Source organism: Arachis duranensis, chromosome 10 (genome assembly GCF_000817695.3).
Source record: "Arachis duranensis cultivar V14167 chromosome 10, aradu.V14167.gnm2.J7QH, whole genome shotgun sequence".
In the NCBI taxonomy this organism is placed as follows: Eukaryota; Viridiplantae; Streptophyta; class Magnoliopsida; order Fabales; family Fabaceae; genus Arachis; species Arachis duranensis.
This window is the reverse complement of record NC_029781.3, coordinates 102,970,983-102,990,139: the sequence shown is the minus strand read 5'-3', so window position 1 is coordinate 102,990,139 and position 19,157 is coordinate 102,970,983. Positions and strand designations below refer to the sequence as shown.

The window sequence follows — 19,157 nt, the reverse complement described above, 5'->3', positions numbered from 1 at the left end:
TTAGAATTCTAGATCTGAAAGGTCAAGAGTTCGACTTTTGGTGAACCATAATATGGATGATGTTTATTTTGTAACTCATTGTACACATTGTACACTTAGACCATTGGTTCCTTAGTAGTACTCATAAAATTAAAAATTTAAATTATTTTTATAAAAAAATTAGTTAATTGTTAATAAAAAATTAATATTCAAATTCTCTATAAATATACAATCATAGTGCATTTTTTTATTTTTTTATTTGACGATTATTGTATAAAAATTAACGAAAGATTTAAATTATTATAAACATGATATATAATAAAATACAATAATATTATTTGATTTATGTAATTTACCTAACAAAATAAGGTTTTGTTATTCTGTTGAATAAATGTTTGGCAAATTTTTTTTTTTGAGTTTATAGGAGAATCTAGATTTTCAAGTGGGAAAAGTAGATATCATGTGAGAAATTAAAGCCAATTTGCTGGCTAAACTTTTCTCTGGCTTTAGCCTTCCCTTGATGGATGACTAGATGTACCTTTAATTTGTCTATAAATATTTTCTTTTTAATGGTTTTTATAGCGCATAGATCCTGTTTTGGCCATGTGCTAGCTACTCTACCCTACTTAACCACAAGAATAATTAGGATAATTTCTGTAAATGTTAACTTAAATTAGAGCCTATCATTCTATCTAGTATTGCTTATAAAGTTTGTAATTTATAATTTTTATTTTAGTTTTTATAAAAAAAGAAAAAGAAAGTATGCTAGCCCTGGTAGACCCATTAGTGTGTTTATGTTTGGGGATTGGTAATTGACAGTAGCTTTAAATATAGTGTCAAATCTTTCACAAAGATGAGTTGATTTCTAATATACTAGTTACTTTCTCTTGGATGTATGTAAGGACTTTTAGAAATTAGTTGTTTTTTTTCTCTATGGAGTTAATATGTTGTGTTTTTTTTATTTTAATAAAGAGTGATAAAATTTACTTAAGCCGGAAAAAAAAAGTAAAACAATTGCAATATAATAAAATTATACATATTATCAAGATACATGTTGATTTGCAAGTTGTCAAAGTTTTGATGGAATAATGCTTGGGGGTATCTAATATTATGATCATACATATTTCATTTTTTGCAAATTATAAATGTAAAGGTCTCATAAATTTCGTTTGAGTGTCTTCATTAGTAGTTGAATACTTTGCCTAGCTTCTATTCTTTTAAGTTATTTTGGCCTACCAAGCTTTCATATATAGAACGTAAGAAATAAATCAAATAATAATGTCTAGGGTTTTTTCTTTTCACATATTTACCGGGCAAACCACATGAATTTAGGGGCAGATCTTTGTTTTGACAATGGCCCCTCAAATTTTTTAGAAAAAAATTAGTAGTTTTGTTACACTAGTATTAGTTGTTCAATTAGTTGATGTTTTTGGTTTTCTAACTCAAGTATTTTACAGTATTTAGGTTTAAATTCATCTTAATTATAATAACGGTAATGCTAAGGAGGAAAAAAAGTCAAAATTTATCTTATTTAACATTCATTAATACTAAATAAAATAAATTTTAACTATTTTTAGCTAATTTATTTTGGTAAACAAACATTTTCATTATAATAATATACAACATATTAGACTAATAGCTGAAATAAATTTAGATAATTGGACTTTTTAAATTTTGACTGACTAAAACACTCAATTAAATAAACACAACCACAAAACCCATCCAAACTTTCATAAACCTTTTAAATTCTTAATTTTGTAAACTTTTTCTTGGAGTATAATATGCTGAAGATGCCACCAAAATAAAGTGTATCAGTAAGAACTTTGATACTTAAATATAACAATATACTGAAGTATAATTACCCACAAGAATTACAAGGATCAACAAGAGAAACAAATCAATTTCTAGTTACCCTAAATACCCCTCCTCTCTTCCTTTTTCTCTCAAAAAAAGAGAAAAGAAGAAAAAAAGAAGTTTTCATAATTTACTATCAAGAGAAAATCCAATTGTCAACTAGAACTAAAATTACAATGGGATGGGAAAAATATTAAAGTTACATACATGGACGCTATAATATAATTTATCTTTATCCAGGTCAAAATAAATTTCCTTGCCTATAAAACAATGACTTGATCTCGAGCTGTGAAAATCTCCTATCAGTGATTCTCAAAAAGAATTGGCACTAAACCAGGGCAATCGGACATTCAGCTAAAACATTTGAGCATAAAAAATAACATTATCTATATCCATCAACATCAAATCTGGTTTTACAGACAAACTGATAGTACTCTTCCTGTCCATAAAGTTCCCTGCAATAACAAACAATGCAACATCGTAAGAAAAACCAGAAGAAAGCTGTCATGTACTCGTGTGTTTGTCTAACCCAAATACAAAGACAGATTTGTTTCCAGTTTCCACCCTTTCTCGGAAGCTAGCAGCTAATAGCTAGCAAGGACGATTTTCAGCAATCTTGGTAAGCCCAGAGTTTGCCTAGAACCTTGTTTTATAGGAAAGTTTTCAAGTATACTGGTGCATTAGAGTTAAAAATGACTGAAACACCGGTATACCAGTACACTTGAAAATTTTCCTGTTTTATAATGTTCAAGGGTTTTGACCTATGAAGCATGATTACTACCAGAGACACTAGACACCACCATACTAATTTCAATTTATTGTGAGAGCCAGGGACACAACATACATATAAAATATAAAGATTTTTTAAATAAATTATAATAATGTCTTGGTATTTTAATAATATAAAGTACAAACTAATTTTTTTAGGTGGAATCTATCATGTCTAGGTTACGTGGCTATGGTGGCTAAACAGCTTCAGCAATATTTAAAAAGTATTACTAAAATTAAAGTAACACCTTTATACATTTATCACCTTTCATTTTTATTTTTCAAATTAAAAAGCATTGTTAAACAATAAAAGAAACACTATTTTAACTTGCACCTTTTTTATTTGTTTTAATGTCTTTTTCAATTAGATGAAGTATTTTAGATCATTTTTATATTAATAATTAATGATACACATTCTTTCAAGAAAATAGGCAAAGAATAAAACATCAACACACAGTCATATTTGAATGTGTCTAGGGGTGTCCGGAAAAATTTTTTAATTAAGATACAATTGGACATGAAAGACACATATATCATATGAGTGTCGTATCTGAAATGTCTCAGACATATATTTGCAAATGACACTTGTTGAAAAGACACAGAAATCTGATAGAGTCATAAAATTGAACAAAAGTATCGTTCAGAAGCCAATCGGCATGAAAACAAGAAATAAAAAAAAAAAGTAAACTTACGCTAGATCTGCCATAGACTCTGACTTGTTCACAGCCTTCCCTTCAGGGAACTCTAGGCAAGAATAATGCATTATCATTTCCTTTATTGTTTGCTTGGTACTTTTCAGATCATTATCCCACAAGATGCACTGAAATCAAGAACAACATTTTATAGTTAATAGCATGATACACACAAGCTCAAAACCGTCCACCAATATGAGAATTTGTAAAACCATTTCTCTAAAATGAAAACTCCACAAGGCAAATAGAATAACACCACGAAGTCTTAAAACTACATATACACAACACAATCACTCTTCTCAAGGAGAATAATAGAAGGTTCCCAAGTGTGTAATTGTGGATAATATAGAACAAAGAAACAACATTACCTTCCGGAGATACTCTCTTTTCACATCTTCATAAGGAAGTTCTCCTTCAGGCAAAAATACGGAAGCATTCCAGAGAGCGCCTCGAGCAACCATCACCGATGCGGCACCTTATGCAAAGTCATACTTAAAATTTAATATGAATGAACAAGTAGCGAGTTTATAATGACAGAAATAAATGCAAATAAAAACTGTTGTTACATGTTATAAACAAAGCGTGGCAAACAATAGGAAAGGAATTTCCCCAGAAAATTAGATTAAAAAAGGTTACTTTCTCAAGGCTTTCTATGAAATACGGGGAACACCCAAACCTTCAAATTCTTTGTACCAAAATTTTAAAATATTTGGTCCTCTCCTAGAACTTTTATGCTTGTAGTATGAAATACCTAAGCTATTAAGTCTGATGTTCAGCCAAACCATCTACAAAAGGCTTAATAGTCCAATTGCATCCTTTTCTTCTAGGGATAATTACAATTTACCCGCTCTAAGCTTTACCCCGTTTACATTTTAGCCCCCTGAACTTTGCAAATACGCAAATGAATCCCTGGGCCTTTCATAAATGCACCATTAAACCTTGTTAACAACGTGAAAAACTGAAAATTGCCAATATGATCAATCTGCATGTATGGGAAAGCTGAGGGAATTCTTTCTTTGCACATTTTTAAAGTCCACGCACTAAAGAGCACCTAACATACAATTCAAAGGGGGTAAAGTGCAATCAACCTTTTTTTATTATTTTTATGGTGAAAACTCAAGTGAAGTCGACTTCATGTGAAGTTGATATCTGAGAGTTGTTAGATGAAAATTTAGTCAAATCAGTCAAATTATCTAACGACTCTCAACGACTCTCAAGTATCAACTTCACGTGAAGTCGACTGCACCTGAGTTTCCACCTATTTTTATTAATTCCTATTTTTTTCTTTATTTTTCTTTTTTTTTTCCATGTTATACCAGAGTTTTTTTGTAACTAAGTCAAAGAAAATGCCTTTTTACCAGAGTTATATTAGTCAACATTTTATGAATTCATTTCAGCTACCTGTAGCAGATTTGATACGCTGGATATCGTTGTACTCAAATACATCACCATTTGCAATAACTGGAATAGATAATGCTGACACAATATCAGCAATTTCACTCCACTTAGCAGGATCCCTGGGCCTATCTGGGACTTTTCTGGTAAATAGATTAAAAGAAAAGATAAGGTATAAGGCATCTTTAGTGCAAACAAAGATAAATTGATTGTCATATTTGTTTCCTCATTAAATTGTGCACCATTTGTGGTGTGTTTGCTTTTAATTGTTAGCACATATGTCCTATGTCACTTTTGAAATTTTAAAGCATCACAATTTCCATTATAAAATATCCCCACATTTTAAAGCATCATAATTTCCATTATAACTAACTAGATCATTCTGGCTGTCTTGGTTGTTGAGTGATTAAGAATGATAACTTTCTTAGTTTGTGTTTTGGAGGGAAAGGGAGGAAAGAGAAGGGAATTAAGAGTAAAATGGACTCCGCTTTACTCTTCAAGCCCTCACTTCGTCTCCTTCCACTACAAAATTCCAAATCACAAACATATCCTCAGACATTACATAGGCAGGTAGGGGTTCCCAAAGGAAACAAATGGTTTACCTTCCATGGACAGCAAGAGCAGAAACACCAGTTTTCTCAATTCGCCTGGCCAGTTCCACCGTGTCATTGGGTGATTTTAGAAGTCGAATCTTACAGGTTACTGGTGTGCTCAAATTCCTCCTTAATGTTGTCAAGATCTGGTTTGTAATGAGGATGAATTTTTTAAAACAAAAATTTGCAGAATTACAATTAGAACAACTATAGATTACAAAGACTTACATCATGAATAAGATCTGGCTTGGACAACAGGGCAGAACCCATGCCACCATGGACAGAAAATGACTTTGGGCAACCCATGTTAACATCTATTGCAGCAACATCCTTAGCGCTGCATCCCACACCCAAGAAACTTAAGTAAACATAAAAATTAAGACGATGAAAAATAATGTTATTTCTTCCTTTAATCATTTGTTGGATGTTAGAAAAGACACATGTTGATCTAGTTTAGCATGTTCCAAATGAAAATATAATCTACTTCACTCTTAGAAATTTATGCATTTTCATATGATATATTAGGAATTGGTAGAGATAAAATATTTTCCTCCTACAAATCATGCAATAATTAAGATTGCAATGCTTTAATATGATATATGATTATATGAACACAACTTTTGATTTTTTTATTTTTATCAACTTCAGTACCAAGAATAAGAAACCCACAGGTACCATTAACTTACACTAATTGTGCAGCAGATAAGGCCCTCACAGCATCAGAAGTCCCTATTTGAAAAACAACCCGATTTCTTTCTTGATCACAGGTTCTAAAAACAACACCTTCTGTCCCCTTCTCCACAAAATCAGTGGTTCCAATGAGTTCTGATCAAGAAGATAAAGGAAAACCAAACTAAATAAGTGCATGATTGGATATCCACAAATCTTCTGCATAACTTTGTAGCCACAATAAAAATCAATAAACAAAAGCTCTATGAACATTAATATGGAAATATGAAAAAAAGAAATCAAAATATTCAACGATCAGTTATCATCCAAAAAAATAAAAAACCAGAAATGAAAAGTAACCAAAACCCAACAAAGGGCAAAAGTGCTGGGTTGCCGTTATCGTATTTGCTATCAGTTATAAAATATTGATTCAAATGGAATACATAGGGAAATGGCAGGCCTTAAATCATTTTATTTGTTAGTGACTTAGTACACATATATAGTGATGATAAACTGTGCAAGAACAAAAAACAAAAGTATTGCCAGTCCCAGATGTATGATATGAACAAAAAACAGTCTTCAAATTTCTAATCCTGATACTCATTTCGTAAAAGCTTTCCCTCAAATCTACATGACTACAAAATCTACTTCATATGCTACAACCTTTCATATTCAACAATCAAATGTTCATGCATTTAAAATAGAATAAAAAAAAATTTACACTTCTGCCGTGTTCTCATTCGTTTAAAACCTTCTAGACTAAGTTCTAAAAACCTAGATGTACAAAAAATAACCACAATTTTCAAGTACCAAAATAATTCCAAACTGTCCAAACTGATGAAATGATGCGAAACTCAAAAGATTAATTGATGTACCATTGACTCGTCGTTCACACTTGAGGATCTTATGATCAATGATTTCCTCGCCATAAGTGATATCTGCACCATATTGAGCAGCTAGTAATCTTAATGGAAGAGTGCCCTAACAGTAATTAATTGATTAATCAATTAATTAATTAATTATAATGATAGTTAATTTATATTATAGGTAATGAGAGAGAAGGAAGGGAAACTCACGACGCGAACCATGGGAGCAAGAACGAGTTTGTTGTTGTAATCCATCAAAACCTGACCTTTTTTGCGGCTTCCGCGATGCTCGGAGGTCTCAAGTCTTAATCGGATGAAGGGAGGGAGAAATTCAAGACCCCAACCAACAACGGATTTACGGTTTTCTTTTTATTTTTGGGTCGGGGTCAGAAGAGTACAAAGTGAAACACAGAAACATGGGCTGGCCCTAATATTATTTTCTCTCCCCCGGCCTAGTCGAGTCGGACTTTAATTTTTACGAGGCTGATTCATATTATTATCTAACAAACTAAATATTTTATACAAATATATATTGTAATATATAGTTTGTATATAAAATAAAGCTAATCAATGATATAGCTAATACGTAAATAATTTGTTAACCGAATTATTTATTAATTTGCCAAGGTATTTTTTATTGAATTTGTTAGATAATATATTACTAATATTCAAAACAAAATCAATAAAGCTAATCAAAATTAGTTTATATATTAGTTATAGATAATATTTAATACGTAAAATGATATAGCTTTATTATTTTAATATATAGTTTGTATAATATATCATTTAATATTTAATATATGGTCTAAGTTTATCTCGGTTAATTTTTATAGGTTTGAGTCATGTCTGTTTAGAGTTCCACGAGTTTACGAATTTATTTAAAAAGCCTATTATGTGAATTATAACTCAAAACAATAAATTTAAAATATTTTAAATTGACATTAAATACATTCTAAAATTTATAATAAATAATTTATAAAGCATAATTTATTTATATATCAATTATTAACCACATATCATAATCTTACTTATAATTTATAAATTTTTTTTAATAAAAAACCTATAATCTTAATTAATATTGACTAATAAATTTTTTAAATTTTATTTTGTGTTTAATATAAGTGAATAATTAAATGTTTAAATTAAAAATAATTTATTTTTTTAAAATATTTTGACCCAGCAGTTTTGTAGGCTTTAAAAAGCCTACAGACTGGCTTTATTAACTAATAGACTTTATAAAAAGTTAAAATCTAATCTGTATAATAAAACGAGCCGAACTACAAGTCCCATTGAATAATCCGACCTACTTCCATCCCTAATTAGGAGTTTATAACAGTTGACAGGATAATTGTGACGGAGACATTGTACCAATGGTCAATATATTTTTGCCTCATAATAACCACATCCCAGGTTCAAATAGCTGGGTTGTGATAGAATCTTTAGTGTGTGTGAGTGTATAACTGTTTGGTAAGGTGTAGTTTATGAGATGAAAATTTCTAATTCTCAACTCTTTCTTAAATACAATATCAAAATATCCTCCTTTCGAATAGTAGCATAGTGTATACTTTAGAAACTAAACTAGTATTTATGGTTCCTTATCTTATAAAATACCTTTTACGTTGGATAATTAGATTTTTATCAAATCTCCTTATCCTACTTCATCTCATCTCATCTCATCCTTCCATTTCATAATCCAATATATTTATCCTTCTTCATCTCTTATCCTTTAAAACAACTTATTGTTCATGCTTGAGAGGCATTTGAGAAATGACAGGATATCCACTTGCAAGTTGCACCTTCTAAAACGGAATTGCTGTATAAGATTTAATCTAATAATATAATGGCAATATAGTGTATATATTTTAGAAAGCAGTATTTGATTTGCCTTATATTTTACTACTGAGAATGCTTATAGTTGTGTCAAGTAAGCACAATTTCATTAGCTCGCTATCTTACAAAATATTTTTTACATTAGACAATTTGATTTTTATCAAATCTCCTTTTCCTTCTCTGTCTCATCTGATTCTTCATCTTATCTCATCCTTGTCATTTCATATTAATATATCATACAATCTATTTAATCCTCCTTCATTTTTCATCCTTTCAAACAACTTATCATTCATGTTTAGAAGGCATTTGAGAAAGGACAAAATATACACTTAAAGTTGCACCTTAAAAAGCTGAATTGCTGTATAAGAAACTGAAAGGTAAGATGTAGTTTATGAGAATAAAATTTCTAATCCTCAACTCTTTCTTAAATTCATTATCAAAATATCATTCTTTAGAAACATATTTTTATTTTCACTGTCTTTAGAAACATATACATATGATTATTTTTTTAAAACAAATTACTACACAGAAAGTTATCTACAGAATTATGTCATAGTGAAACAACCAGAATTGGTACTACTATTGCAAAACAAGCTTTATGTTCCATTCAAACATGTGCTTGCTGCTCTGCTTTCTGCATAAACTCTCCTTGCCCGTGTTAGTTCTAAATTCTAATAGTTTCTCCTAAGGCAGACTCCTTCGAAATTTCTCACTACTGAACCTCAACTTGAACTTGAACTTGAACTATCTTCCATCATCAGTGCCTTTGTTTTTGCCTTAGTTGATGAGTCCTTATTGCCAAGCATGCTGGTCTCACCTTCATAGCTGCTTTCGCTGGAAGATGTGTCACTCATTGTATGGAACATTGTCATGTTCTTGCCCCGTGTCCCTTGGAACGAGTAGCTTTTTGTTTTTCCTGTTTGTAAAGGAAGAATAGATCTTGCATGTGAATCACTTTTATCCCTTCCCAAACTGTAGGTGGTTGATAGCTTCCTCTGAATGCCTTCCCTTTCTTTTGACATATCAACCAGTTTATCTAAAACCTCTCTGTCTGCTGCTTCCTCTGTGGCTTTTCGCTCAAGCTCAGTAATTGTCCTGTCCAATGCTTTCTTTTTGAGCTGAAGAGAGCACTGAAAGGTGAAGAAAAAGCAAGTGAAGGAGGAGTTGTCTACTACGTCAATATTTAACAAAGCAAATTAACAGCAGAGACCAAAACCAAAACTTGTAAATTTTCTACTATCAATAGAGAAAATAAAGTTGTTTAAGAGTAGGAAAGTTCCAAGGATGTAAAGGTTATTTAAGTCGAAGATAGAAAGCTTACTCGCTTGGCAAGGAAACTTCCAAGGCCTTGGTCTTGAAGCTTCTTTTTTGCCCAGAATGAACAGCAGAATCTTACTAGTCCAATAAGTATTGCCAAAACAGTTGATTCAAAGAGCAGAAACAATGCTATCACCCTTTCATTTCCTGCAAGAATGATTAAGACCGTATTCAGTTTTCGAATTTTGTACAGTCTTGTTAATTTTGCTTAGTTGAACATCACCTGTGTAGATGCTGACAAGCTTGGTTCTTGCTTGTGAGCAGCTTGATGCAAGCTTCTGACCTGGAAAATGATAAAAAAATGTCTAGAGAAACCATTGCATCATTGTTTAACAAGAAAAAATGGTCAAATTAACCGAGGGGACTAAGAATAATCTTTCAGTGAAATCAGTTAGTTTTAGGACTCCGAAGAATTCAGAATGTGTTTGAATTTCACTCAGAAAAAAGCCTTCTAATGCTGAATATTGAGTATATTGTAATGGAGAAATCAATTACAAAAATTTCAATTTTGGTTAATCTATAGACACAAAATGGTTTAGGTTTCTGAAAGTGCCTTGGTACCATAGAGTTCATATTTCTTGTAACTAAACTGCATGTTAGAATCACCAGTGTTTGTATCTATCCAGCAAGATGTACCACATTAGATTCAAAATCAGAACTTGTGTCACTTCAAAGTTCAAAGGGGTCTTTTACTCTTTATGACTACCAAGCCAGGGTTGGTGATTACATTATAATACAGAAACCAAGAAAAAAAATTGGCTGACATGCTTAGCGAGTTGATAACAAGACATTTAAGGATCAAAGATCAATCATAAAAGCAACATTTCAGACAAGTTATTTATACTAATCATAAAATAAACTGCTTATTTATGTAAGAGAAAGTGTACAAAAGATGTTGACCTGTAGTACGGCATTGCAGTAGGTTGCCAGTCTCTGCATTATATATTGGGACCAAGCCATCAGCACATTTACGTTCAAATAATTGCACTAGCCACAAGAAGTAAAATTTCAGTTGAGCCCTTAAATGAAAACTTTTGTGAAATCCAACAAGCTCAACCTGAAAGTGTTATTGGGAACCAATATTCTCATATAAAGATGTCTTCATCTGAAGATGATAGCTGACAACATTAAATAGTTTCACATGATTGACTAAACTACTTAACACGTATTCACATCTTAGCTATCATCTTCAAGTGAAGATATCTTCATATGAGCAGCCACGATTGTTGAATGTTAAGTGTCAGTGTACCACTCACTCAATGATCTCAAAAGACACAACTATTATGCTTGGGAACTCTTACTTGAGGCAGCAAGGAAAGCGAGAAGAATCTCCTCATCTACTAAAAACTGACTTAGATCGCTTTTGGATAATGAAGTTGTAAGTTGACCTATTTGAATCAACCACTCAAAATTACAGTCTATGCAAATTTATTTCCAATACCAAGGGTTATGATGAAGGAACAAAGAGGACAGGTACCAGGATTATTTTCAGACCAATAGATTGATCCAGTTGCAGGAACTAACATAGTTAACAATGCAACTTTCGGTCGAATTGCTGAAACAGTGGCGAATTCACCAGCAGTGTGGCTAACTTTTCCTTCCATCTCTATCTGTGAAGTATAGACAGCAAATCCAGAGCAATCAAGAAAAGAACCAACTTGAATCACATAGTTATCTGTATTTCTTCTTGAGAATTTCTTAAGATCCCCAGTTGGTGAAAATGAGTAAAGGAATCCATCCAATGAACCAATAGACACCCATCCTGTTGCGAAAAATGTGCTTGAATGATGTAAGTTTATAAACTGCAGATAATTGGTTGTGTGATATTTCTGATTGTTTGAAAAGTTTAAAGATACTAGGGGCGAGTACAAGGGAAGATGGATACTGCATTATCATGCCGAAAATGTTATGATGGATACAAGTGAAAATTAAAGGACTATTGTAAAGAGAGTAAGATCTTGGAAAGCATCAGTTCAATTAGTATAATCCTAACTTCTCTTAGTAAAATTTTCATATATGTTTGCATAACATTGATCCTTTACTAATTGAGAGACCCATATAAACTAACCGTGATTGACAATAAAACAGTATCTTCAATTAGTAAGCCTTATAGGTTAAAAGTTAAAACTTACCATTAGAATCTACTACGGGTACAGAGTCAGCTTTGCTTAATGGGCCAATACTTCTCTGCCACAAGACATTACCTGAAAAGACATCTAGAGCCAATAAAAGAGCCCTCACAGGAACTGTTACATACAAACGACCATTGTTCCCGGCGGTGATGGTGAAATTTCTGTCTAAATAACTAAAATCCTGTATCCATCTAAAGTGACGGCCGCGAATAGACAAGCAATAGAGCTGTCCTTCTGTATTTGAGATCTGAAAATATAAAAAACATACACACTTCAAAGAAGTCACATTAATCCTGGGATATCAATGTAATGAATACAATTGGGTTTGACCCAATTAATAGAAATAAGTTTTATTAGATATAGTTAGAGTAGTATATGTAGGAGTATTACATATAGGCTTTTTTGCCACTGTCTATTATATCCAAGATTAAGCAGACATAAAAACTTTATTTATCAACATAGCAATGATTTCAAAAACCATCTGTTAATATGTATAGCATACTTGAGCCATGGTTTTCAATAAATGTTACAATAAATAATAGATGGGTAAGCCTTACATATATACTGCCCTCGCATTGATCAAGCACCGGGACCGATGCAAAGGAACAATCTGTAATGTTTTTCCGGCATCCTTGATGGTAGCCAAATTTATAAAGCACAGGTCCAATACTCCACAGTAAACGTCCATGTGACTTATATGCAAAGAGTCCTCGATTCTTGATGTTTATAAACACTGTTGAGGTTACTGTGCTTACCGAAAGCCCAATAATTTCAGTCTCTACCTGTTGACCAGGTCCTGGACCAAAGAATAATTCTGCTACAGGCTCAGAAGTTCCACTGTTTTCCAGTTTAACCATTAATATTCTGTTATCAGCTATCAAATATATCTGCAAGTGGCAGGAACTAATAAATAGCACCACTATTAAGAAAACTAAAAATTAATAAATAACAAAAAGAGAAAGAAAAGAGCCTTTTCTCACAAAGTTGAAAAATCATCACAGTCAAGTTTGTGTGCCTCTTCCTTAATAGTGTTCATCTTACTCCAATTTTCTCAGTGGTATATACAAGTTTGAATTGAGGATCCAAACCCTTTGTATTCATATTCCATCAAGCAATGATAACAACAATAGGCAACAACAAATTATAATTTTTTTGGGTATTCCATTAAATTATTATGGATTAATTTTCTCACTTTAAAGGATTCCAAACTCCTTGTATTCATATTCCACCATAAGTCTACATGATTCAAATGTTTGAATGCCTATTTGGAATAAGATAGCATGTGGGATACCAGTGAGTCAATCTACATGTTTATGGGAATCCCGTGCCTTAAAAACAAATTAGCTAATTAGGGAAGCCAAAATACTTAAAACTCAAGGAAATAGGAAATCTAATTCAGAATGATAAACATAGTTTGTTGGACACTTTTCAATTGCTACAATAGACAATAGTTTTACACCAGAATACATGGATCGAAAACTCAGATAACTTCCATGACAATAGGTTACTGCAAGTAATTCCAACTTATCATTTATGCAGAAAACATAATTTCAAGAAGATATTCATGAAGAGTGGCAAATCGAACCGGATGGTTAGACTGTGTTAATCAGAGACAATCAGATCACAACTTGGTTGCTTAGCGGTTAAGCAGCTCAAAATAATAAAACACACAAAAATTTAACTATAAAAAAAGAAATGCAAATCTTGAATAAACCAAATTACAAGAAATAAACAATTGAAGTCTAATCTCTAAAGTAAATCATTTAAGAGATGATTATCATATATTCATATTCTTCACCTGGTTCATTTGCCATAAAATATCCATGACTAGAACAGATCAACAAACCACAACAATAACAAAAACAATTCAATCATTCAAGAACACCAATTCCAATAATTCAATGATTAAACAAAACTATGAAATAAAGCAATTTAGTATTTGTAGTTCACAACACTATAACAGTATAACACACTCAGGATATAATTTTCAGTAAAATAAAAAAAAAAAAAACAATTTAGAGTCTTGAAAACAACAACACAACAGAGAGAGGAGAGATCGAGAAACAAACCTTGCCAAAACCTCCATGAACAGGTGCCACAGCAACATTGCATTTATAGTCTATATGCATGGTCCATGAGATGCTACCATTGCTTTCAAATGCAAAAAGCTTCTTATTGGAACAAACATAAATTCTTCCATCATCTCCAACAAGAGGTTTCGAAAGCCGATCGTACGCAGAGGAAGGGGATAATGTAGCAAGTGCAAACACAAAGATAAGTAAATGAATCATCGGCATAGTAACCGCCATGGGAAGGGAACTCAGAACACAAGAGAAAAAGGAAGAAGTAACCGCCATGGAAACTATGGAAGTTGCTGCTGGAGTAACGGCCATGTTTATGTTGTTATTATCTAAGTTAAATTTAATTAGTAGATTAAATACAATAACATATTTAATTAATGTTTTTCTATTTAAATAATTTGTACATTTTAAAAATATTTTAAAAATATAATAATAAATTTTTTAAATACTTTTAATGTATTTATTAAATTAAAAACGTAAAAAAATTAATTGTTATAAAATATTTTTTTATAATATACTTAATCTATTAGCAAAACTTTCCTTTTTATGAAATTTTCTTAATGATTGGTATGTGAAAGTCTACTATTTTTATATTTTGAGAGTCAACCAGTAATTGAATAATTTGAAAAAAAATAGGATATTATCATGTATATTTTAATAACGTTATTTTTTTTAAAATATTATTCATACATCAAACACTTTTAATATTTATATAAAAATATAATTATTACTAATTAATTGTATATTTAAATTATTTTTTTAATTAATAAAATAAAAAATATATGTTTATTATTAAAAAATATTAGCGCTAAAACTGTGTTTATTATAAAGAGTGTATATGCAGCAAAGTTTTTTTTATAGGATTATGCAAATGTATAATACAAAAAATTATGTGTAAAGTGACAAAAAAAAAATAAAAAAGTCATCATTTTCTTAGTTTGATATTTACATATCCTTTTAAATTTTAATATTATCTTGCTCGTGGTTGTATTGGTATATACTCTAGATAATTCAATATGTTTTAAGTATTTTATATCAAATAAATGTAAATTTTTATGATGAAATTAAACATAAAATCAAGCTTGTTTGTATTTATTTTAAGATCTTAATTTCAGCCATCGCAATAAAAAAAAGTTTGTCATAGTATTAGCTAATAAATTATTTTCAAATGAAACTATATAGTTGGAATGCTTAGGTGATATACAAAGCTAAAATTAAATAAGCATGACTAACATCATTGTTCATAACTAGGATATTAAGTTGTGTTTAAATTCTACTTCTAAGATACAGAGACAGAAATTCATTTAATTATTAAATACTAAGAAAAACAATATCAACAAAAAATATGGATATAAATATCTGTTTAATTTCTATCTCTACTATCTCAAATACAGAATTCAAACACATCTAGTGACTAAACCAAATAGATACAAACTCTTGGCTCCTGTGGAAACTTCTCCTGCATTATCTCCTCCAAATCATTGTCAGTGTTACAAAAATATCTTTGTTTTGCCCATGTTGCATGCAAACTTGATGATGGATCTTCAAAAGTGGAAACTTGAGTTTCATTTTTGGTTCGTACAAAAAAAGAGAGAAGAAGTACAAGAGAAGCCATGGAGAATGAATGAAATCAATGAATTGGTATAAAATTATTAAAGGAAAGACACCTCTAAATATCTTTGCCAGTGGTTTTGTTTCTGGTTTCCATTATTACTAGAGAAATTTCTTAACATTGTTGCCGCACAAAGTGGTTGGAGTTGTTGGTAACCTCTTTCCACAATTAATGAGAAGAAGAAAATCAAGTTAACATTTTTGCCTGAGGGTCCTTGACAATTTTAACTTGTTTGGTGAGCTATTAATAACTTTTTAGCTTTATAAAATTTATATTTTTCTAATTCATATTTTTTTGTTTGTGCAATAAAAAAATGACAGCTACTAGTTTGGTTGATTTTGTTAGTTTGATCTATTAATTACTTATGTGTTAGGTTAAATTCTAAAATAATAAATATTTATGTGATAAAATCTACTTTGCTTTCTCATGAAACATATTATAGCTTACTATAAATAAATGTTGCGTACTATAATGAACTCAAATACGTAATAAAAATTATCAAAATTTACTATTAGAGCAAAATGTCAATTAAGCTGGCTGCTATATATATATATATATATATGTTACGGCCCAGCCCAAAACGACTAGCGGGTCAACCCGACCCAATGATGATCCGACCCAAACGGCCGGGTTCGAACGGTTCACCTCGCGACCCGTACACGCGTTCCCAACAACTCCTCGCTACTACCATGAGGAAGCTTCGAGGAAGGTGGGCCTATCCCCTTAGGGCCCACCTCTGACATGATATAAATAGGGAAGGACTTGCCCTTCCCTAGAGGTACGTCATATCCTTTCACCTGACCATTTTGCCCGCCTGCACATCGCTGACTTGAGCGTCGGAGTGTTTTTGCAGGTGGCACCCCCCTCATCCTCTCTTTGTACAAGTGCCCGGCTACTCGGCAAACCCAACTACCGGCCCTTCGGGGGAACAGGCGGCGATAGCGCCATAATAATGCAGGAGCTACGCCACAGGGTCCAGAACTTAGAGCGACAGCTGGCCGACCGGGAACGGGACGGACGAACTACCGATCCCAGCTACACCCGGTCCCCCGAAAGCGAGGAGGGAGACTCTCACGGAAGCCGCCTGCGGCGTACATCCGCATCCCGAACGGAAGCGGAGAGCACGCGGGAGGAGTCTCCCATACCGAGAAGACGAAATGACACGGTCATCTACTCCCGTGGAAGGCAAACCCGTCGAGCGGCAAGAGGTCGCGAAGACGGGGAAGGGAGATCCGAGAGAACGCGACAACCTGTGATAATGGGCGTCACCCCATTCCACCGATCTATCCTCGAGGTCCGGTTGCCGAAACATTTCGACAAACCAACGGACATGAGGTACGACGGAACTCAAGACCCTCTAGAACACCTCACGGCCTTTGAGGCCAGGATGAATCTGGAGGGAGTGGGGGACGAGGTAAGATGCCGTGCCTTCCCGGTAACCTTAGCAGGGCCAGCGATCAGATGGTTTAACGGCCTCCCACAAGGATCCATCTACAGTTTCTCGGACATAAGCCGCGCATTCCTGGCCCAATTTACAACACGGATAGCGAAGGCGAAGCACCCTATCAACCTTCTAGGGGTAACCCAGAGACAAGGAGAACCGACCAGGAGGTACCTAGACCGGTTCAACGACGAATGCTTGGAAATCGATGGCTTAACCGATTCGGTGGCCAGTCTTTGCCTGACAAACGGCCTCCTCAACGAGAACTTCCGAAAACACCTTACCACGAAACCGGTTTGGACAATGCATGAAATCCAAACAGTAGCCAAGGAGTACATAAATGATGAGGAAGTCAGCCGAGTTGTGGCCGCCAACAAACGGCAGCCCAGCTACAATCAAGTCCGGCAACAGGGCAATGGGGAAAGGCCGAAAGGACAATCCAGGGAAGAGGCGCTGAGTAAGGCACCAAGGACATTCCCCCGAGTTGGAAAATTTACCAACTACACTCCGCTCACTCTCCCCATCGTGGAAGTCTACCAACAAATAGCCGAAAAAGGAATCCTGCCGAAGCCCCGACCACTCAAAGACCGCACCGGAGGGAGCAAGAACCTTTACTGCAACTACCACAAGGGTTATGGTCACCTAACGCAGGATTGTTTTGATCTAAAGGATGCCTTGGAACAGGCGATAAGGGAAGGAAAGCTAGCGGCCTTCTCCCACTTGATCAGGGAACCGAGGAGGCGACATCGCGACCAAGACGAAGAAGGCAAGACCCGATCGGCAAAGCGGCGACAAGAGCCAGAGGACGGAGAACACGGCCTCACCGTGATAAACGTAGTAACGGCCAAAAACGCCGCACCTAGATCCAGATCCGCACACAGGAAGGACGCGAAGATATTGTCGATCTCCTCCTCCTTGACGCGAAACTCTAGGAAGCCTCCATGCATTTCTTTCGGCCCAGAAGACCAATGGTTTGACGACGTCCCGGACAATCCACCCATGGTCATAACGGCCCGAGTAGGGACCGGTCTCGTCAAGCGCATCCTTGTTGATACGGGGGCGGACTCGAACATCATGTTCCGCAACGTGTTCGATGCACTGGGACTAAAGGATGCCGATCTAACGACTCACCAACACGGGGTCATTGGACTGGGCGACCACTTCATCAAACCGGATGGGATAATATCCCTCCCGATCTCAGTAGGACAATCTCAGGGCAGGAGATCGGCGATGGCCGAGTTCGTGATCCTCCGTGACTCCACCGCCTATAACATCATTCTGGGAAGGAAAACGATCAATGATTTCGAGGCCATAATCAACACCAAGCTGCTAGTCATGAAATTCGTTACCGACGACGGATCCATAGGGTCCATAAGGGGAGACCTTGAGACGGCGGTCGCTTGTGACAACGCCAGCCTCTCCCTTAGAAAGAAGTCCAAGGAAGCGTCCGGTGTGTTCTCCCTCAGAAAGAAGTCCAAGGAAGCGTCCGGTGTGTTCCTAGCCGACCTTGATGCCAGAGTAGACGACAAGCCGAGACCAGAACCAGAAGGGGACCTGGAGAAATTCAGAATCGGTGACGAAGAGGAAAAGTTCACGTTCGTTAACAAGAACCTCCCACATGAGTTGAAGGAGCCTTTGGTCGAAATGATAAGAGCCAACAAGGATTTGTTTGCCTGGACCCTAGCCGACATGTCGGGCATAGACCCAAAAATCATCTCGCATCACCTAGCCGTCAAGGCGGAAGCGCGCCCGGTGGCCCAACGGAGGAGAAAGATGTCGGCGGAAAGAGCAGAGGAGGTGGCCAGGCAGACGGCCAGCCTCCTAGAAGCAGGCTTCATACGGGAAGTGGACTACTCGACATGGCTCTCGAATGTAGTATTGGTGAAAAAGCACAACGGCAAGTGGAGAATGTGCGTAGACTATTCTGA

General features: G+C 34.4%; 2 protein-coding genes across 5 annotated transcripts; both read right to left on the bottom strand.

Moving 5' to 3' along the window:
* Positions 1 to 1,790: 1,790 nt before the first annotated feature.
* On the bottom strand, positions 1,791 to 7,221 carry LOC107472010 (uncharacterized). The gene is made up of 9 exons (XM_016091582.3): positions 7,027 to 7,221; positions 6,826 to 6,931; positions 5,968 to 6,106; positions 5,510 to 5,618; positions 5,291 to 5,427; positions 4,695 to 4,831; positions 3,662 to 3,768; positions 3,294 to 3,421; positions 1,791 to 2,288 (listed from the first exon to the last, which is right to left on the bottom strand). The coding sequence occupies exons 1-9, from the start codon at positions 7,069 to 7,071 to the stop codon at positions 2,216 to 2,218; spliced, it is 981 nt and encodes a 326-aa protein (XP_015947068.1). The 5' UTR covers positions 7,072 to 7,221; the 3' UTR covers positions 1,791 to 2,215.
* Positions 7,222 to 9,123: 1,902 nt separating this feature from the next.
* LOC107472044 (protein GAMETE EXPRESSED 3) lies at positions 9,124 to 14,533 on the bottom strand. Of its 4 annotated transcripts, none has more exons than XM_052255148.1 (9): positions 14,165 to 14,533; positions 12,653 to 12,982; positions 12,096 to 12,342; positions 11,441 to 11,725; positions 11,265 to 11,351; positions 10,864 to 10,950; positions 10,187 to 10,246; positions 9,968 to 10,110; positions 9,124 to 9,776 (listed from the first exon to the last, which is right to left on the bottom strand). In XM_052255148.1, exons 1-9 carry the CDS (start codon positions 14,486 to 14,488, stop codon positions 9,369 to 9,371), a joined length of 1,971 nt encoding a protein of 656 aa, XP_052111108.1. In that variant the 5' UTR covers positions 14,489 to 14,533; the 3' UTR covers positions 9,124 to 9,368. The 4 variants fall into 4 exon arrangements, with proteins under 4 accessions (XP_052111108.1, XP_015947103.1, XP_052111110.1 ...); XM_016091617.3 differs by having other exon boundaries at positions 10,864 to 10,896; positions 14,165 to 14,532; XM_052255150.1 differs by having other exon boundaries at positions 12,653 to 12,891; positions 14,165 to 14,341.
* Positions 14,534 to 19,157: the final 4,624 nt, after the last annotated feature.

What these genes read in the sequence shown, in the direction of transcription:
- LOC107472010 (XM_016091582.3), bottom strand. Translation starts at nt 7,071, where the DNA reads ATGGATTACAACAACAAACTCGTTCTTGCTCCCATGGTTCGCGTC. An exon ending in TTGCTCCCATGGTTCGCGTC is followed by an intron (nt 6,932 to 7,026) that starts GTGAGTTTCCCT and finishes AATTACTGTTAG; the next exon opens with GGCACTCTTCCATTAAGATT. An exon ending in TTATCTGCTGCACAATTAGT is followed by an intron (nt 5,619 to 5,967) that starts GTAAGTTAATGG and finishes TGTGGGATGCAG; the next exon opens with CGCTAAGGATGTTGCTGCAA.
- LOC107472044 (XM_052255148.1), bottom strand. Translation starts at nt 14,488, where the DNA reads ATGGCCGTTACTCCAGCAGCAACTTCCATAGTTTCCATGGCGGTTACT. An exon ending in CGCTTTCCTTGCTGCCTCAA is followed by an intron (nt 10,951 to 11,264) that starts GTAAGAGTTCCC and finishes TCTTGTGGCTAG; the next exon opens with TGCAATTATTTGAACGTAAA. An exon ending in GCTTGTCAGCATCTACACAG is followed by an intron (nt 10,111 to 10,186) that starts GTGATGTTCAAC and finishes TCATTCTTGCAG; the next exon opens with GAAATGAAAGGGTGATAGCA.